This window comes from Balaenoptera borealis (genome assembly GCF_965194805.1).
Source record: "Balaenoptera borealis genome assembly, chromosome: 7".
In the NCBI taxonomy this organism is placed as follows: Eukaryota; Metazoa; Chordata; class Mammalia; order Artiodactyla; family Balaenopteridae; genus Balaenoptera; species Balaenoptera borealis.
This window is the reverse complement of record NC_138864.1, coordinates 106,711,717-106,729,916: the sequence shown is the minus strand read 5'-3', so window position 1 is coordinate 106,729,916 and position 18,200 is coordinate 106,711,717. Positions and strand designations below refer to the sequence as shown.

Here is an 18,200-nt window from a genome sequence, read left to right as displayed (position 1 = left end):
GCAGTAGACCTGGATTCATATACAGTCTGGTGTTCTTTTAAGTCACCTTTTATTATTTATCTATCCTTTGTGATTCTTCGTGACTCTGTGTAAATATATACATTGCATCCTCAAGATGCTCTGCTATTCTCATCTGAACCAAGAGTGGCAAATCAAATGCAGAGGGAGAGGTTGTGATCATGGGTAGTAGTAAGTTTTTGCACTTAAAAGGGTAAGGCTCTAAGAATTAGGGATGACCTTTGAAGTATCAAGTTTGATTTGATGGGAATTTTATTCAGATGTTTTAATAATTGAGAATTTTAACTGACTTATGAGTCATTTGCTTATATGTATAAAAGTATGTGATTTAAGGAAAGATGTTTGTTATGGAAATTGTGATACAACATGGCAAATAATCACTACATGTCCCTTAGGCTGAGGATTGCTTTTATTTATTTGATTAACTGTGTCTGTGAGTATGTACACATAATATCCAGATTTCTGACTTGATGTTCTCATTCCTCTTTCATTTACAGAGTTCTGAATTACTGCCGTATTTTCACTGAACTGTGTGAAACTTTTCTTGAAAAAATTGTTTGTACTCCAGGCCAAGGCCTTGGGGACCTACGAACTCTAGAACTGCTTCTTATCTGTGCAGGACACCCTCAATATGAGGTAGTGTTTATTCTATGCTAATGCCATTATTTTCCAAGTTGTTTGTCACATATTATCTGCATTCCATTTTCTCCTGTCCAGCTTTTTATTTGTGGGAAATTATAGTTTTATTTTTAATTAATGTGATGGGGAGTTTCCTCTGTTTTGAATTTTTTTTTAAATATATATTTGGGCTTCGGCTTTGATTCTTTTCTATTTTCCTACTTGGTTAGCTGGGCTGACTGGTATAGGAACCTGTTAGAAAAAAAGCCTATTACTTTTCCACTGAGGCCCCCTCTCTAGCATCAGTTATTCTTTAGAGCTTTACAGCTAAAGAAAGCATACCAAATCTTAACTGTACCTCCACAAGTTTTAACATAAAAAAGTTTTCTCCAAATTATGGATGAAAATGAGAATGGCATTGAAAGGACTTAAAGAATCTTCTTCATCCCAAAATTTCTAAGACATGCTGCCTCTTTTAAGTTTGCTAGATTAAAAGAAAAAAACCCTCCTCTTATTCAAGAAGCTTTATCTCCTCTTAATAGTATAAGAAGTGAGAAAGAACTCCCAAGCTGGGTTAGCTCTATTTAAATTGCTCCATTTTAGATTATTGATGGGAAAGGATGGTAGGGCCCCTCTTAGGGAGGGGCTCAGTAGTCCTGTGAGTCTCAATCCTTTTTCTTTGATCATATAAAAGATAATGCGTATTTGTTTGACGTAATCTCATGAGGATATCTAGATTTTGTTGAAACTTAAAACATTTTTGGGCAGAAATATTGTACTACCTAATAATTATCATTCCTCTGAACAGTGCCATATGTAAGATGAGCTGTGGTTTGTACAGGTATTTGTAGATGGTTTATCTGGTGAGAAGTGTTTTAATCTCAAAAATAAAATGGAATAATTTCAGAATTTAGGAAAAAATACTTTTAAAGAGACTTCCATTTCTGTATCTGTTTCTCTAAATTCAGAATCCAATATACTGTTGGAGAAGTTATCCCAGGGCTAGACAGAGAATGTAAAGCCAGTCATCCTAAATGGAGTTTTGGGCCTAACATGGAAAGATAATTTGGGAGGATAATAATAAATCTGCTAGAAAAAAGGTGGCTTCTTAACTGGTTTCACTCATATTGTTTTAAAGTGTTTCTTTCCTATTGGCCCTAGTAATAATAAAATTGCCTTCTTTTCTTGTTCAAATAAACCATCTTTTCTCTTTCTTTTAATTTGATAGGTAGTAGAAATTTCCTTTAACTTTTGGTACCGACTAGGGGAGCATTTATACAAAACTAATGATGAAGTTATTCATGGCATCTTCAAAGCTTACATTCAAAGGCTGCTTCATGCCTTGGCTCGCCACTGCCAGCTGGAACCAGACCATGTAAGTTTTCTTCTCTACTTAATCAAGTCTTGATTTCCTCTTCTTTTCAATGCTAACTTGAAAAGGAACTGAAAAGATAGAGAATAAAGCTAATGGAATCTGCAGGTTTTCTGTCACTCTAGCTTACACTGAAGAAGTCAGTACCAGTATAATGAAGAGTGCTAGGTCTATGTAAAAAGAACTCAATCCTGCTGAGCCAGTAATTCTTCTGGGAATTCACCTTAAATAATTCTGCAGAAGAAAAAAATTGCTATTTTATGTACAAAGCATTATCTATAAAAGTAAAAAATGGTAAACCCACGTACAAGAGTATTAGAAGAGGAAATTCCCTGGTGGTGCAGTGGTTAGGACTTGGTGTTTTCACTGCTGGCGGCCCAGGTTCAGTCCCTGATCGGGAAACTAAGATCCCGCAAGCTGTGTGGCATGGGCCCCCCCCACACACACAAAAAAAGAAAAAGAGTTACATATATTATTATGTAGCATTCTGATGGATCATAATGCAGCAGTTAAAAATAATAACTTGAGGTAGCAATAGTTGGTATGCTAAATGAAAAAATAATGTCAGATTTTATAATATGTATTTATAATAGCATAAAATATGTGGTTGGATTAAAACTAACACAAAGGTGAAATATTTGTGTGAGGATGTGGAAAATAACTTATGACTCCCCCCTGACACATATGTGCACATTTTTCTTTATATTACTTATACTAATTTTATAAGTTAAAATAAAATATAATCCATTTGCTTAGAAGAAAATATACTAGAAATATTATAAAACAGTCCATTGGAAAACTCTTCAATCTCATTCTTTGCTTAGTCACTTCAAATTTTGTAGCATTTATTTCATTCTTTTGGTTGGTTGGTTTAATACCCCTGTCCTTCAACCTATAACTTGGAGTGGGTTTTTTTCCCTATTGCTTACTATTAAATCTGACATGAAAACTGTCTATTCATTTTAATGTTAATGTTGTTATTTGAGTTATGGTATTTTGTATTTCCACAGAACCTTAGTGATGATTTAGTTTAGTGGTTTTCACTACTTTTTTTTAAACTGAGGAATCTTATCTTCAACTACATATTGCTTGGAAGCCTGATAAGTAAATAAAAGCCGGGCTACTCTGGTTTAAATGGCTCTGCTTGCTTGATCTGTTTCTTCCCTTTGCTAGTTCTGTGACACCATTTCCCTGGCAGGTAATTCCTTACACTTGTAGGTGTATAGTGCTTTATAATTCATTATCTCATCTGAGACAGCCATTGTTTCCTCCTCATTCCTTGACTTTAATTTTTTCATCTTAAAGCAAGGAGGTTGAACTAGATCAGCAATTGGCAATAATACTAAGGGCTTTTCCCAGATACCCATGGTCCAAGATTCTTATACATGCCCATAACCATCTCACAATTGGTAAGCCTTAGTTTACTCACAGGAGGGTGTTGGAATAAGAAAAACTTAAGCATGAAATGTAAATGATCTCTGTATTTTTTAATGAAAAATTTCAAATATACAGCAAAGGGAAAATGATTTTATAGTGAATATCTGTATACCTACTACCTAAATTCTACCATTAATATTTTATTGTACCTGTCTTATTATGTATCTGTCCACCTATATAAAATTCTTTTTAAAGTCTAATATTCTATTCTGTGTCTAGTTCTTGTGATAATGGTTGATTCTGGTAGATCTTGAACCATAAAGCTTCAGAGGCTTATTCAGTAATAAAAAGCTAGACCTTATCTAGATACGCTAATAAACTCTTTTTTTTTTTTAATCAGTTTTTTATTTAATTAATTAATTTATTTATTTATTTTATTTTTGGCTGTGTTGGGTCTTCGTTTCTGTGAGGGCTTTCTCTAGTTGCGGCAAGCGGGGACCACTCTTCATCGCGGTGCGCGGGCCTCTCACTATCGTGGCCTCTCTTGTTGCGGAGCACAGGCTCCAGACGCACAGGCTCAGTAGTTGTGGCTCACGGGCCTAGTTGCTCCGCGGCATGTGGGATCCTCCCAGACCAGGGCTCGAACCCGTGTCCCCTGCATTGGCAGGCAGACTCTCAACCACTGCGCCACCAGGGAAGCCCTAATAAACTCTTAAGTTACCACATCTTCTAGGTCACTTCCCACCCCCATCACTCCAGATTTTTCCAACAGCAGGCAAGATGTAGCTGGGACATGCAAAAAAAGAGAAGCGTTTCTAATAGTCAAGGCAGAGGATAGGTTGTATTGACTTGACACACCTAAAAGTTTGGGATACCCTCTATAGTAAAATGTCTTTGTGATTTAGGCGATTCATCTTTTTATTCATTGGGACTGGACTGCTTAATGGCTTTTTTATTCTTGATTTTATAAAGTAAATGAAAGCCTTGGTTTAAAACAAATGTTATCTGATTTGAAATTTCAGGAGGGGGTTCCTGAGGAGACTGATGACTTTGGGGAGTTTCGGATGAGGGTGTCAGACCTGGTGAAGGACTTGATTTTCTTGATTGGGTCTATGGAGTGTTTTGCTCAGGTAAGCCTGTTTGGAGATTCTTAGCAGTTTGACCAATCACTTTAATTGTGTTAACTTCTATGTCTTCTCTAAGTGTTCCATCTTTTTCTTCAATCTTGATGGCTAAATGGGACAGTAGATATGCAGGTGCCTAGCACACTGCCTGGCATATAGTAGCTATGTTTGTTTAGTATCTTACAAGCCAATTGCAGTGAACAGTTCAGTTATGGTTTACACTATAATCTTGCTAGTGAGAGTTGTTCCACTTGTTCAGTTGAAATGGAAGATCATGGATAAGCCTTAAAGCCCCCAAGATACTTACAGAGAATTTGGACCTAGCCAGGAAAATAGACAAGTTTTTCTGCTTTAATAATTATGTATCAACTCCTGGCAACTCTTAGTTATTTGGCATTTCCTTTATTCACATTTATGGTTAGATTCCTTTGCAGTTTCATCCCAGAGGTGACTATACTAGAGTAGAAGAATCATAGTCCTGTGGTTTTCCTGACAATCAGTGAGTAACATTTTACATCATAAGGTTGCAGTGATCACCATTCCACATCACTTAACATTAGCATAATGTCAGGTGGTTTTCATATTGCTGGATCATGCTCTGAATCCTGAAATACTAGTTTTAATGCTTTGTCAGCAATACTGAACTAACCTAATTTGGGGGGATGGGTAATCCAGGCATTTTGTGTATTTTGGGGCATCATCTGATCTAGAAAGTGTTAATAAAATTATAACTATATTTCTTTATATTAAACAAAGTATGTTTCTTGACCTAACTAGAAAGGGTTGGGGATTCTTAGAAAGCAGATTTAGTGAGATCCCCAGATCACAGGCAGATGACCTGTGCTCAGATTTCAACTCTTCTCTCCCTGGCTCTGCGGCTTTGAACAAGTTACTTGTTCTTCTCCAGACCTCAATTTACAAATTTACATAAATTATTAGTCTTGTCCAAGATGTGAACTGTGGGACACCAGTCTCATGAGATGTTCTTTGCCAGAAAAAACAGTTCTGTCAATTAAAACTGGAAAATGACTTAAATAGTATATTTAAAGGCTCTGTGAAGTCGTACAAGAGAATTGTTTAATTTTATCTTAACTAGCAGTGTGTTATTTGACTACAGAAATCTTATTTAGACTAACACCCAGTCACATTCCACTGATGGATATACCCTGGGAAGTTTCTGGACATCTCTGAGTATTCTGCTTGGTCTCTCCCCATCTCCCTTTGCTTGGACATGGTATTGTGATGGGTGCTTCAGAACAGCTACTTTTTAGGAATTTAATCTATGCTACTAGCGTTGATGCAGACAAGTAGTTAAAATAATAGAAATGTAAAGCCAATGCATATGCCAAGGTTTTACATTATATCTCATTTTTAAGTGTGTTTATGTATTTATGAGTTATTATCAGGACCAGGAAAAGACACTCGTGTAATATGTTTTGTTTTCTCCATAATACGCATTTTGTGGGGGTAGACGATAATCTTGATATACTCTTGGGGACCTAAATGAGTTTGTTTCAAATATTAAAATAGTATTACTTAGAGTTAGTGAAGATTTGAGAAATGAAGATACTATTTTTCCCTGGCTCTGAGAGATAAATTCAGAAACAAGGGGCTAGATTTATTTTAACTAACAGAGTTTTTTGTTTTGTTTGTTTTGGAATTCTATTCTGTTTTCCTTTTAATGGATCCATAATCCACCTCTTCTTCTCTAGTTATATTCTACTCTGAAAGAAGGCAACCCACCCTGGGAGGTGACAGAAGCGGTTCTCTTTATCATGGCTGCTATAGCAAAGAGTGTTGATCCGTGAGTGTCTAATAAGTCTTTTGCTGGGAACTCTTAATATCAGAGGAAGGAAAATTACAACATTTTTCTCGTATGGGATATGTTTGGAAACTCTTAGAACTTCTTACTTCTATAATGCTGTCTAGTCTTCTGACTTCTAGAGTCTAGTCCAGAGTAGCATGCATTGCTGATATCCATGTTTTAACCACATTTCCTAGAGTTAAAATTATTTTGTTCTTGATGCTAGGAAAAGAATGCTGATTTATCTTCCCAACCTAGGCTCCCTTGTGCAAGTTGGTATAATCAAAAATTTGTTAGACTGTTAAATTGTTGGCACTTGCTTAAAAGCATTTGAATAGGCATTAATTTGGCTCTCACCTGCTTTTGTGACCTTGGGTGAGTTATCCTTACAAATATTTAATTATATTGTTCTCCTTTTTTCCTGTCTTGGAGAGTCATTTGTAAGTTTCAGAGAGGCAAGGCATAGGTACCATTTCACCTAAAAGAATAGCAAACTCTAAAGGGCAATTATTATTTTTATTATTGTCATTGGAAAATTTTAAATTATTAGAGTTTGATTTCTAATTGCTTAGCATAGAAATTCTATTTATTATTTCAACATGAATCCTTAAAAACAATTTACTTTGTTCTGTGAGTTTATAAATCGATGCTAGTATCTGTCAAGTTTTCCTGTATTGTAATCAGATGTCTGCAGTTGAGCTCTCTGTCCATGCCTTGGTTGGAGAGATGGTTAAGGCATGTATTCATAAAATGTACCGTGCTTCTTTCTTAGCTGTCTTACAGGGTCTAGTCAATGAAATCTTATGTTGTTTCTAATCCAGTAAATATTTAAGGAGATAGAGTAGGTTTGTTTTTCTCTATTAAGAAGTTCTGGTCCTGAATCACATATCATACTATTTGCTCTTAAACCCATTTGGTATCTTTTGGAACCTTCAGTAACAGTCTGAAGATTATTACACTAATAATCTAACTGATTTGTGTTGGTATGAGAAAGGATGGGAAGAGAGTCTCAATAATTAGCTTAGTGCCCATAGGAAGCATAAGGCATAAATGAGAGAAGATTTTATTTTGTTTTTTGTTTATCCACATTTCAAGCCAACTGCATGATTACAATTTTTTTTAGTGTATGAAGGACTTAATAGACTTAGTGTATCAGCAAGGAGTGCTCTTGCACTAATCCAGGATTTATTTGCGTTTTAAACATCTTTCATTTCTGGATTACGTTCTACCACTTTGGGGGCATCCTCCACTCTGCTTAAAGAACTTCAGCCAGTATTCTTGGGGAGTGAAAAAAAGAGAAGGAAAGGGAAAAAGTTAATTCATGGAGCTGTGGAAAGTATTTGGATAACTTTAATTTTCCCTCATGTTCTAAGTCAGGGCACCTTTATTCCTACAGCTTGTGTTCTTGTTTCTTAAATTAGTGAGCTGGCCTACCCATGCTTACCTGTTCTTAAAGTATCCATTATCCAGCTATAAGAAATCTTTTGGAGAATAACAACTAATAGCAAGTGGTCTAGAATTATTTATTCATTCATTTAGCCATTCAGCAATATTTATTGAGTGCCCACTGTGTGCCAGGCACTGTTCTAGGTGCTGCAGATATAGGAATAAATAAAATGGATTCATTAAAAGAAGACATTGATCCACAGTAACTGCCTGCCTCTCCAATTTGAAGAGCCTTATTTGATAGCAGGATGTGTCTTTAGACACTTCACTGACATTCAGAAGATTAAGGAGCAGTAGTATGCTTCTCAACTGAAACAATGATATCTTCCATTTCTGTCTTTTCCCCCTTTTTGAGGGTTAAAAAACTTTCATACCAGATGTTAAGCACTTTTATCCAAATGGTTATTTATTTAGAAAGAAACCCTTTAGCAATGATTTGTGTCATTGCAGCCTGTTTTTTAGCCAGAACCTAACCTCTGAAATTGGTAACTCTGAGTACTTGCCTTCTAAACTCAGGGAGAACAATCCAACACTTGTGGAGGTCCTAGAAGGAGTTGTCCGTCTCCCAGAGACCGTACATACAGCTGTGCGATACACCAGCATTGAATTGGTTGGAGAGATGAGCGAAGTGGTTGATCGAAATCCTCAGTTCCTTGGTATGTGTGAACACTCCCCTCTGCAGCTGCTGCTTCTGATTTCTTTCTTTCTCTCTCTTACATTTGCTTTTGTTTTCCTACTTTCTCTTTTATTGATAGGTAGAATGTTTCTAGACACTGAGACTAAATATATGAGTTATTGCTTTGTTGATACAACATTTTATAATCTGATCAGACTTTGGAGAAAGGACCTTTGAAAGATTAGATCTCTAGATAGGGAAACAGTTTGCTACTAGTACTCTGCTTCAACATAACTATTTCTGTCTTTGTTAGGCTTTGGCATAGGCTTGAGCTAATCAGACTGTCCTGTAGTTCTAAACTAGAAGCTGCTAATAGGCTAAAGCAAAGGGGTGGGGGGTGTTATTTCAGTGTTAAATACATGCTCCATTTAAAAACTAAGAAATATTATTATTATTATTTTTTAATTTATTTATTTATTTTATTTTTGGCTGAGTTAGGTCTTCGTTTCTGTGCGAGGGCTTTCTCTGGTTGTGGCAAGCAGGGGCCACTCTTCATCGCAGTGCGCGGGCCTCTCACTATCGTGGCCTCTCTTGTTGCGGAGCACAGGCTCCAGACGCACAGGCTCAGTAATTGTCGGTTACGGGCCCAGTTGCTCCGCGGCATGTGGGATCTTCCCAGACCAGGGCTCGAACCCCTGTCCCCTGCATTGGCAGGCAGATTCTCAACCACTGCGCCACCAGGGAAGCCCCAAGAATTATTATTGAAAATAAATAAGTACAAACTAGAATGAAGAATGTTGTGTTATATAACCTCTGGCTGCCTTTACTGACTTGAAAAAATAACTAAAGATCATATAAAATAACTTTAGAATTGAAAGTAAGTTTAGAAATAATTTCTTCTAATCCCCTCATTTTGCAGATGAGGAAACTGAAATCCAGAGAGACTAAATAATTTATCTAGGTTAATATATATTAAGTCCACCTGATATTCAAGACTGATATATTCTGAGAATTTTAAGAATTCTCAAATTCGTGAATATCATTAAGTTTGTGCTGTACTAATCTTTATTGCCACCTTTCGACTTGATTTTATTTTACACATGATCTTTTTTTATTGACTGAAACTCTTACTTAAAAAGAGGTGTGTGTTCCTATTTTCTTGTTTCTGTATACAGAGCATATAAGATAGATAGGCTTATTACATCATAGCTGAGCCACTTTCAAGTTCAACATACCATTTAAAAATTTTTTCAAAATACCTATTTTCTAATTCTTAAATCTCTTCACTTCCATTATCTGTCTCAAAATTTGGCTTTCTTTTCTGAACACTTTTTCCACAAAGAAACTAAGTGGGTTTATCTGTTTGTTAAGACTTACCATTCAGTACCACCTGTAGTATCTCATTCAAATTTGTGCCTCAGTTAGAAGACAAATTGCTGAGTGTTCATACTTACTCTAGAATAGTCAAAAACACAAATATTTAATTTGAGAATCATTGAAGCCTATAGTATTAGAGTTGTGTGGGCTAGGTTTTAGATTCTAGTTCTGATTCCCATGCTAAACAGACCTTTTTTTTTTTTTTTGTGGAGGGGAGCAGGTTCATGCTGGGTTGGTGCATTGTTTTTGTCATTAGACTAGAAATGGAGATAACTTTTAAATGGGCTTTCAGAGATTACTTCTTTTATAAGGTTTGGTATGCGGTTACTCTGTAGTACACATAAAATGCTCTTTAACCATGTATGATTTTTCTTAGGGTTTTTTCATAGAAAAACATTCTGATTTTTATGAAGCAAGGTAAAGGATAACTAGGATTTGCTTTATAGGAATTCGCCATTGTAATCACTTTTCTTAGAACACTTACATTTGGCAGAAAGTAAAACATAATGAATTAATTCTTTTAGAAGTGGTAAAGATCCATCTGTGTGGTTTGGGGGCCTTTTATAATTATAAAGAAGCAAGTATAAAAGTGTCAGCTTTAGATAACTGTCATTGTCCTGATTAATGTAGACTGCTTTTTTTTTTTTTTTTAACAAAGTGACTAATCTCTGAGTATAATGGTACTCTCTGAGCTTTATCGTCTTTCTTACATTACCCTATTAATACTTGATGGTTATATCCACCAGTGGTTTCAGACTGAATCAGTGGTTTTCAAACCGTGCTCTGTGAAGCCCTAGCAACAAGCAACAGTTGAGTTCCACAAGGAAAGAAATGGAAGATAAATAGATAGGACTCTCTCTGACACCACTTGTCAGTGAGATCAGCTCCATTTTTATATGTAAAAACATTGGAGTTTAAACACATTTCATTTTTTAAAAATGGTTCTTTTGCTTAAAAAGTGAATGTAAAACCTTTGTTCTAACAAATAGAAATTTTTCTTGAGTTTCAAATAATGTAATCTTTACGTATGGATTTTCTCCTTAGACCCTGTGTTGGGCTATTTGATGAAAGGACTGTGTGAAAAACCTCTGGCTTCTGCTGCAGCCAAAGCCATTCATAACATTTGCTCTGTCTGCCGAGACCACATGGCTCAGCACTTTCATGGACTCCTAGAGATTGCCCGTTCCCTTGATTCCTTCATGTTGTCTCCAGAAGCTGCTGTGGGCTTGCTAAAAGGTATTTACTTAAGATATTAAGAAGGAACAGTCTCTAAGCCAATTCTAGGGGTTATATCAGTTGTATCCCACTTTTCAGTGCAGTTTACTCAGTTATGGGGAAGGTCACTCAGAGGGGAGGGTGTTGATTATGTGTACATGCATTCTTAGAATATTTTAAGGCTATGTAACTAATACAAAGTGCTTACAGTATTTATAGCACGAACCTAGATTTTGGGTGGAGACAACACATTGGAACTAAACATAGTTCCTTTTTGAGTTGGGGCAAAGAATAAAAATGGAGACCAAATAAGCATTGCTATACCAAAGAAGTAAGTGGAAATTTAAAGGTAGTGTGCCTGGCTCAGTCCTATAACTAGAAGCCAAGGGTTCTGGTCGCTTAATGGTCTTTAACCATTACTGATCAGTTTACACTGATCAAGAGGCAAACAGCCAGGGTGGTGGTGAAACTCAGAGTAATGGAAGAACTAGAGATATTATGCTAGGGGAAAAGACTTAGAGGAGACTTTAACATAGTGGCTATTTTTAAATATTTGAAAGATTATCTTAGAAAAGAGGGAACAGATTTATTTTATGAGGAATTGATTGTTGACAGTTTACTGGCTCCTAGAAAGAAAATGCTTTGTAACCATACTTTCTGAAAACAAATTGGGGTGTCCTGTGAGGTAGTGAAATCCTTAAAGCTAGTATATCAAATAAAAGATTGAGCAATCTTTTATTGGGGTATATCAAATAAAAGATTGGGTAATACGGCCTGTGCAGCATCTTTTAAGTCTCTGTGAGTGGCAGACAGCCTTGTCCAGATTAGATGACTGTTAAATGTCAACTAACTGTTCTTTCTCACTTCTACGGTCAGGTTCCCTACCAGCGAATGTAACTATGCATTTTCAAGACAGATTTTCTTTTCTTTTCAATCTTCTTTTGCCACATTTTCTGGCATTAAATCAGGTCAGATTTTTCTTAACTACTGCCAGTGGGTATCGCTGCCATCTTGTCATTTTCTAGTGAAATTTAACCTTGATGCTAATGTGACGTCTAACTTATAATAGAATGTGGCATCCCAGCTATATCAGTGGTATCTTCTAGATATAGGAAACTTATTAGTAACATTCTTTTCTATAGAGATGAATTAAAAGGAGAAAATTGTATTTGTTAGATTTTTTCCCCCTAGTTTTAAATAAAAAATCTAATTCGTCCATGGTTTATAGACTGTCAAGAAAAATCATTCAGTTTTTTATTCAAATGTGAAGGTTTATGGATTTATTACTGTTTATTTGGGGGAAAAAAGGAGAGGGGAGATTTTTGCAACTATTTAAAAATGAAAGAAAGACAAACTTAACTATTACTTTTCTGTTCAAAGCACTCATTTAAGTCTTTGAAGAATTGGAAGTGGGGCTATGTATTTAAACATCTTTAAACCAATGGCTGCTGAGGAGAAATAGTTTAATATTAACTTCAGTTGTAAATGTCAATGTGAAAGTCAGTATGGTCTTCTAAGCCAAATGAAGAAAAACCCAACCATAAATAACAAACTATTATAATTTAAAAACAGTGCTGATCTTTTTGAAAGAATGGAACCAGTCATCCTTTTCTGTTAGCTATATGATGTAGACCAATGAATTACCTCAGTTCAGCTTTTATTTTCTTCATTTGTATCTTCTTTTGTCTTTCAGGGACAGCACTTGTCCTAGCCAGATTACCTTTGGATAAGATTACTGAATGTCTTAGTGAACTATGTTCTGTTCAGGTTATGGCATTGAAAAAGGTGAGTCCAATTAAGTAAGGGGTGAAACAAATATAATATGTTTACATGTTAGAAAGGAAAAGACAAAATTTTTTATTTGCAGGTGATCTTTTATCTAACCAGAAAAGCCAAGAGAATGAACTGAGAAGTTATTAAAATTAATAAGTTTATCAAAGTAGCTATATATATGAAATAAGTATTCCAAAATCAGTAGATTTTCACTGTATCAGAAATACCATTTACAAGATGACAGTGGGAAAAACACCATTCAAGTTAACAACTAAAACCATAACCTACCATGTTTCCTTGAAGAGTATTGTAAAAATGTCAGCTCTTCTCATATTACTTTTATGGTACAATAGCAATGAACATACCAGTGGGATTTTTAGGAGAACTTGACGAAGTGACTCTAAAGTTTATCTCTAATAATATGCTGGTAGAAGTATCTAAGAAATTTTAGGAAAGAAGAGTAAGAGGTGGCAACTTGCCTTACCTCTTAAAATATATTATAAAGCTATAATGATTTTGAAGCTTTATATTATAAAAGTATAATATAAATATATATTATATAGTATAATACATATAATCTATATTATAATGTATAATGTCTACAATATCCTAATCATTGTAAAAGTAAATGGGAAAAAATTAAATGATACTGTTTTCCACTCCACAATGATCATATAGTAAAAGTTAATATGCATTCCTGGCCAGGATGCAGTAAGATGGAGGAAAATAATTTGCTAATATGAATTTTAAAGTTTTTACCATTTTGAGTAACTTTTAGGAATCTGTTATAAGGAAATAATCAGAGATTGAGACAGAGGTTGATGTACAAGGGTATATATATTGCAGTGTTTGCTGTAGGTTTGTATGTGTAATGACTGGGTGTTAATATCTGTCTCTTCAGCTGTTGTCTCAGGAGCCCAGCAACGGCATATCCTCAGATCCCACTGTGTTTTTAGATCGCCTTGCAGTGATATTTAGGTAAGAAGAGAGATGCCAGGTTCCTGCCCTGGGTTAAAAGCTCAAATGAGACCATTATGTATTGAAGTAAGGAAGTGTTTTTTCCTCCAACTTCCGAGTACCTCCTATAAACTCCCTCTGTCAGGAGACTAATTTAGTCCTATTAAAATTGCAAAGGCAAATTCTAAGAATTTATTTTTGGTAGACCTTTGTCAAAAGACCCTTTAAAATGTAATTAATTCTCTAGGTCTCTAGATCAGTGATTCTCAAACTTTAACATGCATCAAAGTTGCCTGTAGTACTTAAATTACCAAGGCAACAGATTGCTGGGTCGCATTCCCAGAGTGTCTGATGGATTGGATCTTGGATAGGACCCAAGAATTTACATTTCTAATCAGTTCCCAGATGTTGTTGCTTTTTATTCCAAGGACTACACTTTCAGAGTCATTGCTATATAGTGTATGGGTGCAAAAAAATAATGAAGCCTCTTCAGTAACCAGGTGAAATTAAACTTTCTTTGAAGTCAAGAGGAGCGTAATGATTAAAACAGCATTAGAGTGACAGTGTTCAAAGAGTGATCCTTTCTTAGTTGCATAATATAATTTGCGAGTCCTGTAGGTATAACTGGAATATCAGTTAATAGTTGCATAAAAACCTATGTGGAAGAAATTAAAACTGAGCTGTTGTTTTAGCTTGTTAGTTCTTGTCTACAAGTATCTTTTTCTGAGTTGGTATAATGCTTTCCTTATATAATTAGGGGAGCCCTGTTGCATACCATTCTGAGAGCCTATTAACAATAACTCCTATTTCACAATAAATGAAAGAAAATCTGCAAAAGGTGGACATGCCCTGATTTTTAAAAAATTAGATTTTTATTGAGTTGCTATTGAGCTTTTTAAAATTAAAGAATTTTGTTCCTTTGAAGAGGTAGGTAGCTAATCGTAGTGTTTTTTTGTTTTTTGTTTTTTTCCTGCTTTCCTTCAAATTAGTGGATTCTAGAACTAGACAAATAGTTGGATTGGATATACTGTGGGTGGGCCCATGTTGTGTATCATTGGATTTAGTCTAGAACCATGAGAAACATCTTTGGTAGACCAGGGTTCCTAATGCTTTTGCCTTTTAATGCTGGGAATGAAGCAGTACTTGGTTTCTCATAGTGGATTCAGACAATCTGAATATATTTATTAGTTTGGAAGAAACTACATATTCAGGTTTATTAAGGGAAAAAAGATGGAAAGGATAGTTGTAGTGCCCCACACCCACAGCCACGTAGCCAGAGTTGGATTGAATTTACATGTTACAGTAGAAGAGGCTTAAAGGTGAGAAAAAATTGATGGGATGATTAAAACTGTGCTTGTGTTTGAACAGAGTGGGAGAAAAAGGTATTGAGTCTTAAAAATACTCTGGTTTTCTTTAATTGGTGAGAATGATACTAAGTAAACTAACAGGGATTAGGGCCCTGGGTCCTTGATGAAATTGCTCTTCTTTCGCTAATTTGGGCCATTGTCTTTCCCCAGGCACACCAATCCCATTGTGGAAAATGGACAGACTCATCCGTGCCAAAAAGTCATACAGGAAGTAAGTGCTAATGTATGCCCGTGGAGCTTCCTTTTTCCTTATAAGGCTCTGGGTAACTAAAGTGAGAAGGTACTGTCTTCTAGGTTCACAGGAAGATTCAATTTGTTGATATGCTTTAAATATCAATGAAAAGAGGAACAGAACCATCCAGATAAATATTTTTGATTTTAGATTTGGTAAGAAAACAGGCTGTGGGGAAATGCACTGAAAGGCCAAAGTAGGGAGAGATTAACTGTGTGAATCTTATTGTTGCTGGGAGGCGTGATCATTACCGGCAAAATGTTTTTGACAAAGCCAATTAGCCATCATAGTTAGTTTCCTCTTTGATAAGGTACTTCCTTTGTACTTTTTTTAAAAACTGAGGGTAATGTGAGGATCAGAGGACATGTTTTGAGAAGTGCTTTTCAGACCTCAGGGGGGAAACACCAAATATCCTTAAGTGTTCAGTGATATCAAATCTTGCCATTTCCTTAGCTCTAGTCCTTTTGTTCAAGGTCTTCCAACTTCTTGGAACTGTCTTTAAATATCTCTTCCTCTATAATTCATTCTGCTTCTTCCCATCCTAAATCAGGAAGTCCAGAATTTAGGAAAATATGTATCTTTGTCTTTTCGTAAAGTTAGACATGCTCCTCTTGTGTTGTAAAGAGTCATTGTGCTTCCGTTAAGAAGTGGTTGTTTCAGTGATGGGTAGTGTATTGAACCTCAGCACATATACACACACCCACTGACCAGAATCAGGCCATGTGTGTTTCTATAAAGAAAGATTTTTCCAAATTATTTAAAAGCCAAATAAGTTGTTACCAACTTGGGAGCATTTTTTTCAGCACTTAGTTGTTCATTTTCTTTCTGTGCTCTTTTCACTTTTGACTCAGATATGGCCAGTTTTATCTGAGACTCTAAATAAGCACCGGGCTGATAATCGGATTGTAGAACGTTGTTGCAGGTGCCTCCGTTTTGCTGTTCGCTGTGTAGGCAAAGGATCTGCAGCCCTGCTGCAGCCACTAGTCACACAGGTGAGTTCTCTACAAGAGGGAAAATGTAGAGTATACAGAATTTTGAAATAGGAGCCTTTTAGAACAAAAACTCTGCTGATGAAATGAAACATTTTTGTATTTCTTAAATACAAACTAAAATATATTTGAAAGAGATAAGTAGTGCCTGTGGTAAGTATGTTATTTATAAGGCAAATAGCCTGTAATCTGTTCTGTATAGTGATAGTCTAAATAGCAGCACATTTCAGTGTGGAATTCAGAAATGGGAATGACTTTAATGCTCAGCTCTTACATACCCATGTTAAGCATTTTATGTTAATTTCCTTTTTAAAAATGTGGCAAGTCAAACTTTGCTATTTCTGGCCCAAAGAGATTTTCTTCTTTCTTCACCATAGTTAGTTATTTACATAAGTCTTATTTGTCGAGAAATAAATTTGACTCTTTCAGTCACCAAGATTGGTATGTAATTATGATGGTGTGCCTCACTGTACATGGCTCTCTGAGATCATATTCATGTCTAGAATATTCTGTATGAGACACCTATGACTAGTGACTTAATTCACTAAGTAATTTATGTTGGTGTTAACCTTACAGCAGGGCCGGAACTAGATTTAAGCAAGTGAGGTGCCATGGGCACAAAATTGACGGAGGTGAGGCAAAGTGCCAGTCCTGCATTTGCAGGACTCTGAGCAAGTACCTTCTCAAATTTTGCACTCATGCTGTGAGGAGAACTACCACAGGGCTTCAGGCTAGACCCCACCCAGCCAACCTGAAGTGACCCTTCTCCACCTGGGCATCTATCAGGCTGACTCTGACAGTGAGTGCCCCCTCAAGTTCTGCCTCACTCTTAAGGAAGCTCTTACCCCGAGCCAGGGTCATGCTGTTGCAGTGTCAGTTGGTACTTACATGACCATGCCTCCTTAAATTGTAGATTTGATTAAAGTTTGTACAGGTAAATATTTTAACAGAATTTTAATTTTTAGTGATTTTCTGCATTTACTGTACCCTGAGTACAACAGTATATGTTTTGCATTTAGGCTGTGTCCACCTCTGGTCAAGTGTCCCCTTCAGTGCAATACGTTCTGGGTCCATTACAATGTGATTTAACTCCCCTTTGCTATTGGAGGATACCTTCATGACTTTTATGTTATTCTTTTATTCCAGTAGCATAGGGTAGCATCTTATGTGACAAAAATCCCATAAATTCGAGGTCAGTAAACTGCAGCCAGTGGGCCTGCCACGTGTTTTTGTAAATAAAGTTTTACTGAGAGATAGTCATGCTTATTCATCTAATTATTGCTTATTGGCCATTTTTGTGCTACAGTGGCAAAGTTAAGTAGTCAAAAGATTGTAAGGCCGGCAGAGCCTAAAACTTTTACCATCTGGCCCTTTAAGAAAAAGTTTGCCCACCCGTAACTTATATCGTTCGTTAAGTACAGCATATAGTTTTGAGTATACAACACTGAACAGATTCATAGCTCCCATCTCGTGTTCTTTTCATGGTATATGCTGATAAGCGCCCGTTACTCTACCCTTCCGCTCCCACCAAGCTCAAAGAATTGAATTTATAATAAGATGAATACATACGTGTTGCATGGGCTTTTTTTTTTCCCTTTTGCTGTACCACGCAGCTTGTGGGATCTTAGTTTCCCGACCGGGGATCAAACCCTGGACCCATGGCAGTGAAAGTCCTAACCACTGGACTGCCAGGGAATTCCCATGTGATGGCATTTTAAATAGATGAATGTACGGTGGCCTCTTAATTTTTGGAGGATAGTAGGGTAAAAATCCTAAACAAATAATTTAATTTAAATATTTATATTATATTAAAATTTTTATTCTGTAGAGATTCAGATATCTTGATTGGAAACGCTGTTTTTACTCAAAAGATTAAATAGAGGGGTTTAGAAGCCAATTTAAACAATGCTTTCAG

The 18,200-nt window shown here is 36.0% G+C and overlaps 1 protein-coding gene across 6 annotated transcripts in view; it reads left to right on the top strand.

Annotated features, from left to right (window-relative positions):
* Positions 1 to 18,200, top strand: part of TNPO3 (transportin 3) — an 82,774-nt gene that overhangs the window by 43,297 nt on the left and 21,277 nt on the right. For all 6 annotated transcript variants that reach the window (XM_082399152.1, XM_082399156.1, XM_082399155.1 and 3 more), the window contains 10 exons: positions 516 to 654; positions 1,865 to 2,011; positions 4,408 to 4,515; positions 6,222 to 6,313; positions 8,276 to 8,415; positions 10,797 to 10,988; positions 12,661 to 12,752; positions 13,642 to 13,718; positions 15,215 to 15,275; positions 16,148 to 16,288. In XM_082399152.1, the coding sequence (XP_082255278.1) occupies positions 516 to 654; positions 1,865 to 2,011; positions 4,408 to 4,515; positions 6,222 to 6,313; positions 8,276 to 8,415; positions 10,797 to 10,988; positions 12,661 to 12,752; positions 13,642 to 13,718; positions 15,215 to 15,275; positions 16,148 to 16,288 (1,189 nt within the window). The remainder of the gene's footprint in view (positions 1 to 515; positions 655 to 1,864; positions 2,012 to 4,407; positions 4,516 to 6,221; positions 6,314 to 8,275; positions 8,416 to 10,796; positions 10,989 to 12,660; positions 12,753 to 13,641; positions 13,719 to 15,214; positions 15,276 to 16,147; positions 16,289 to 18,200) is intronic.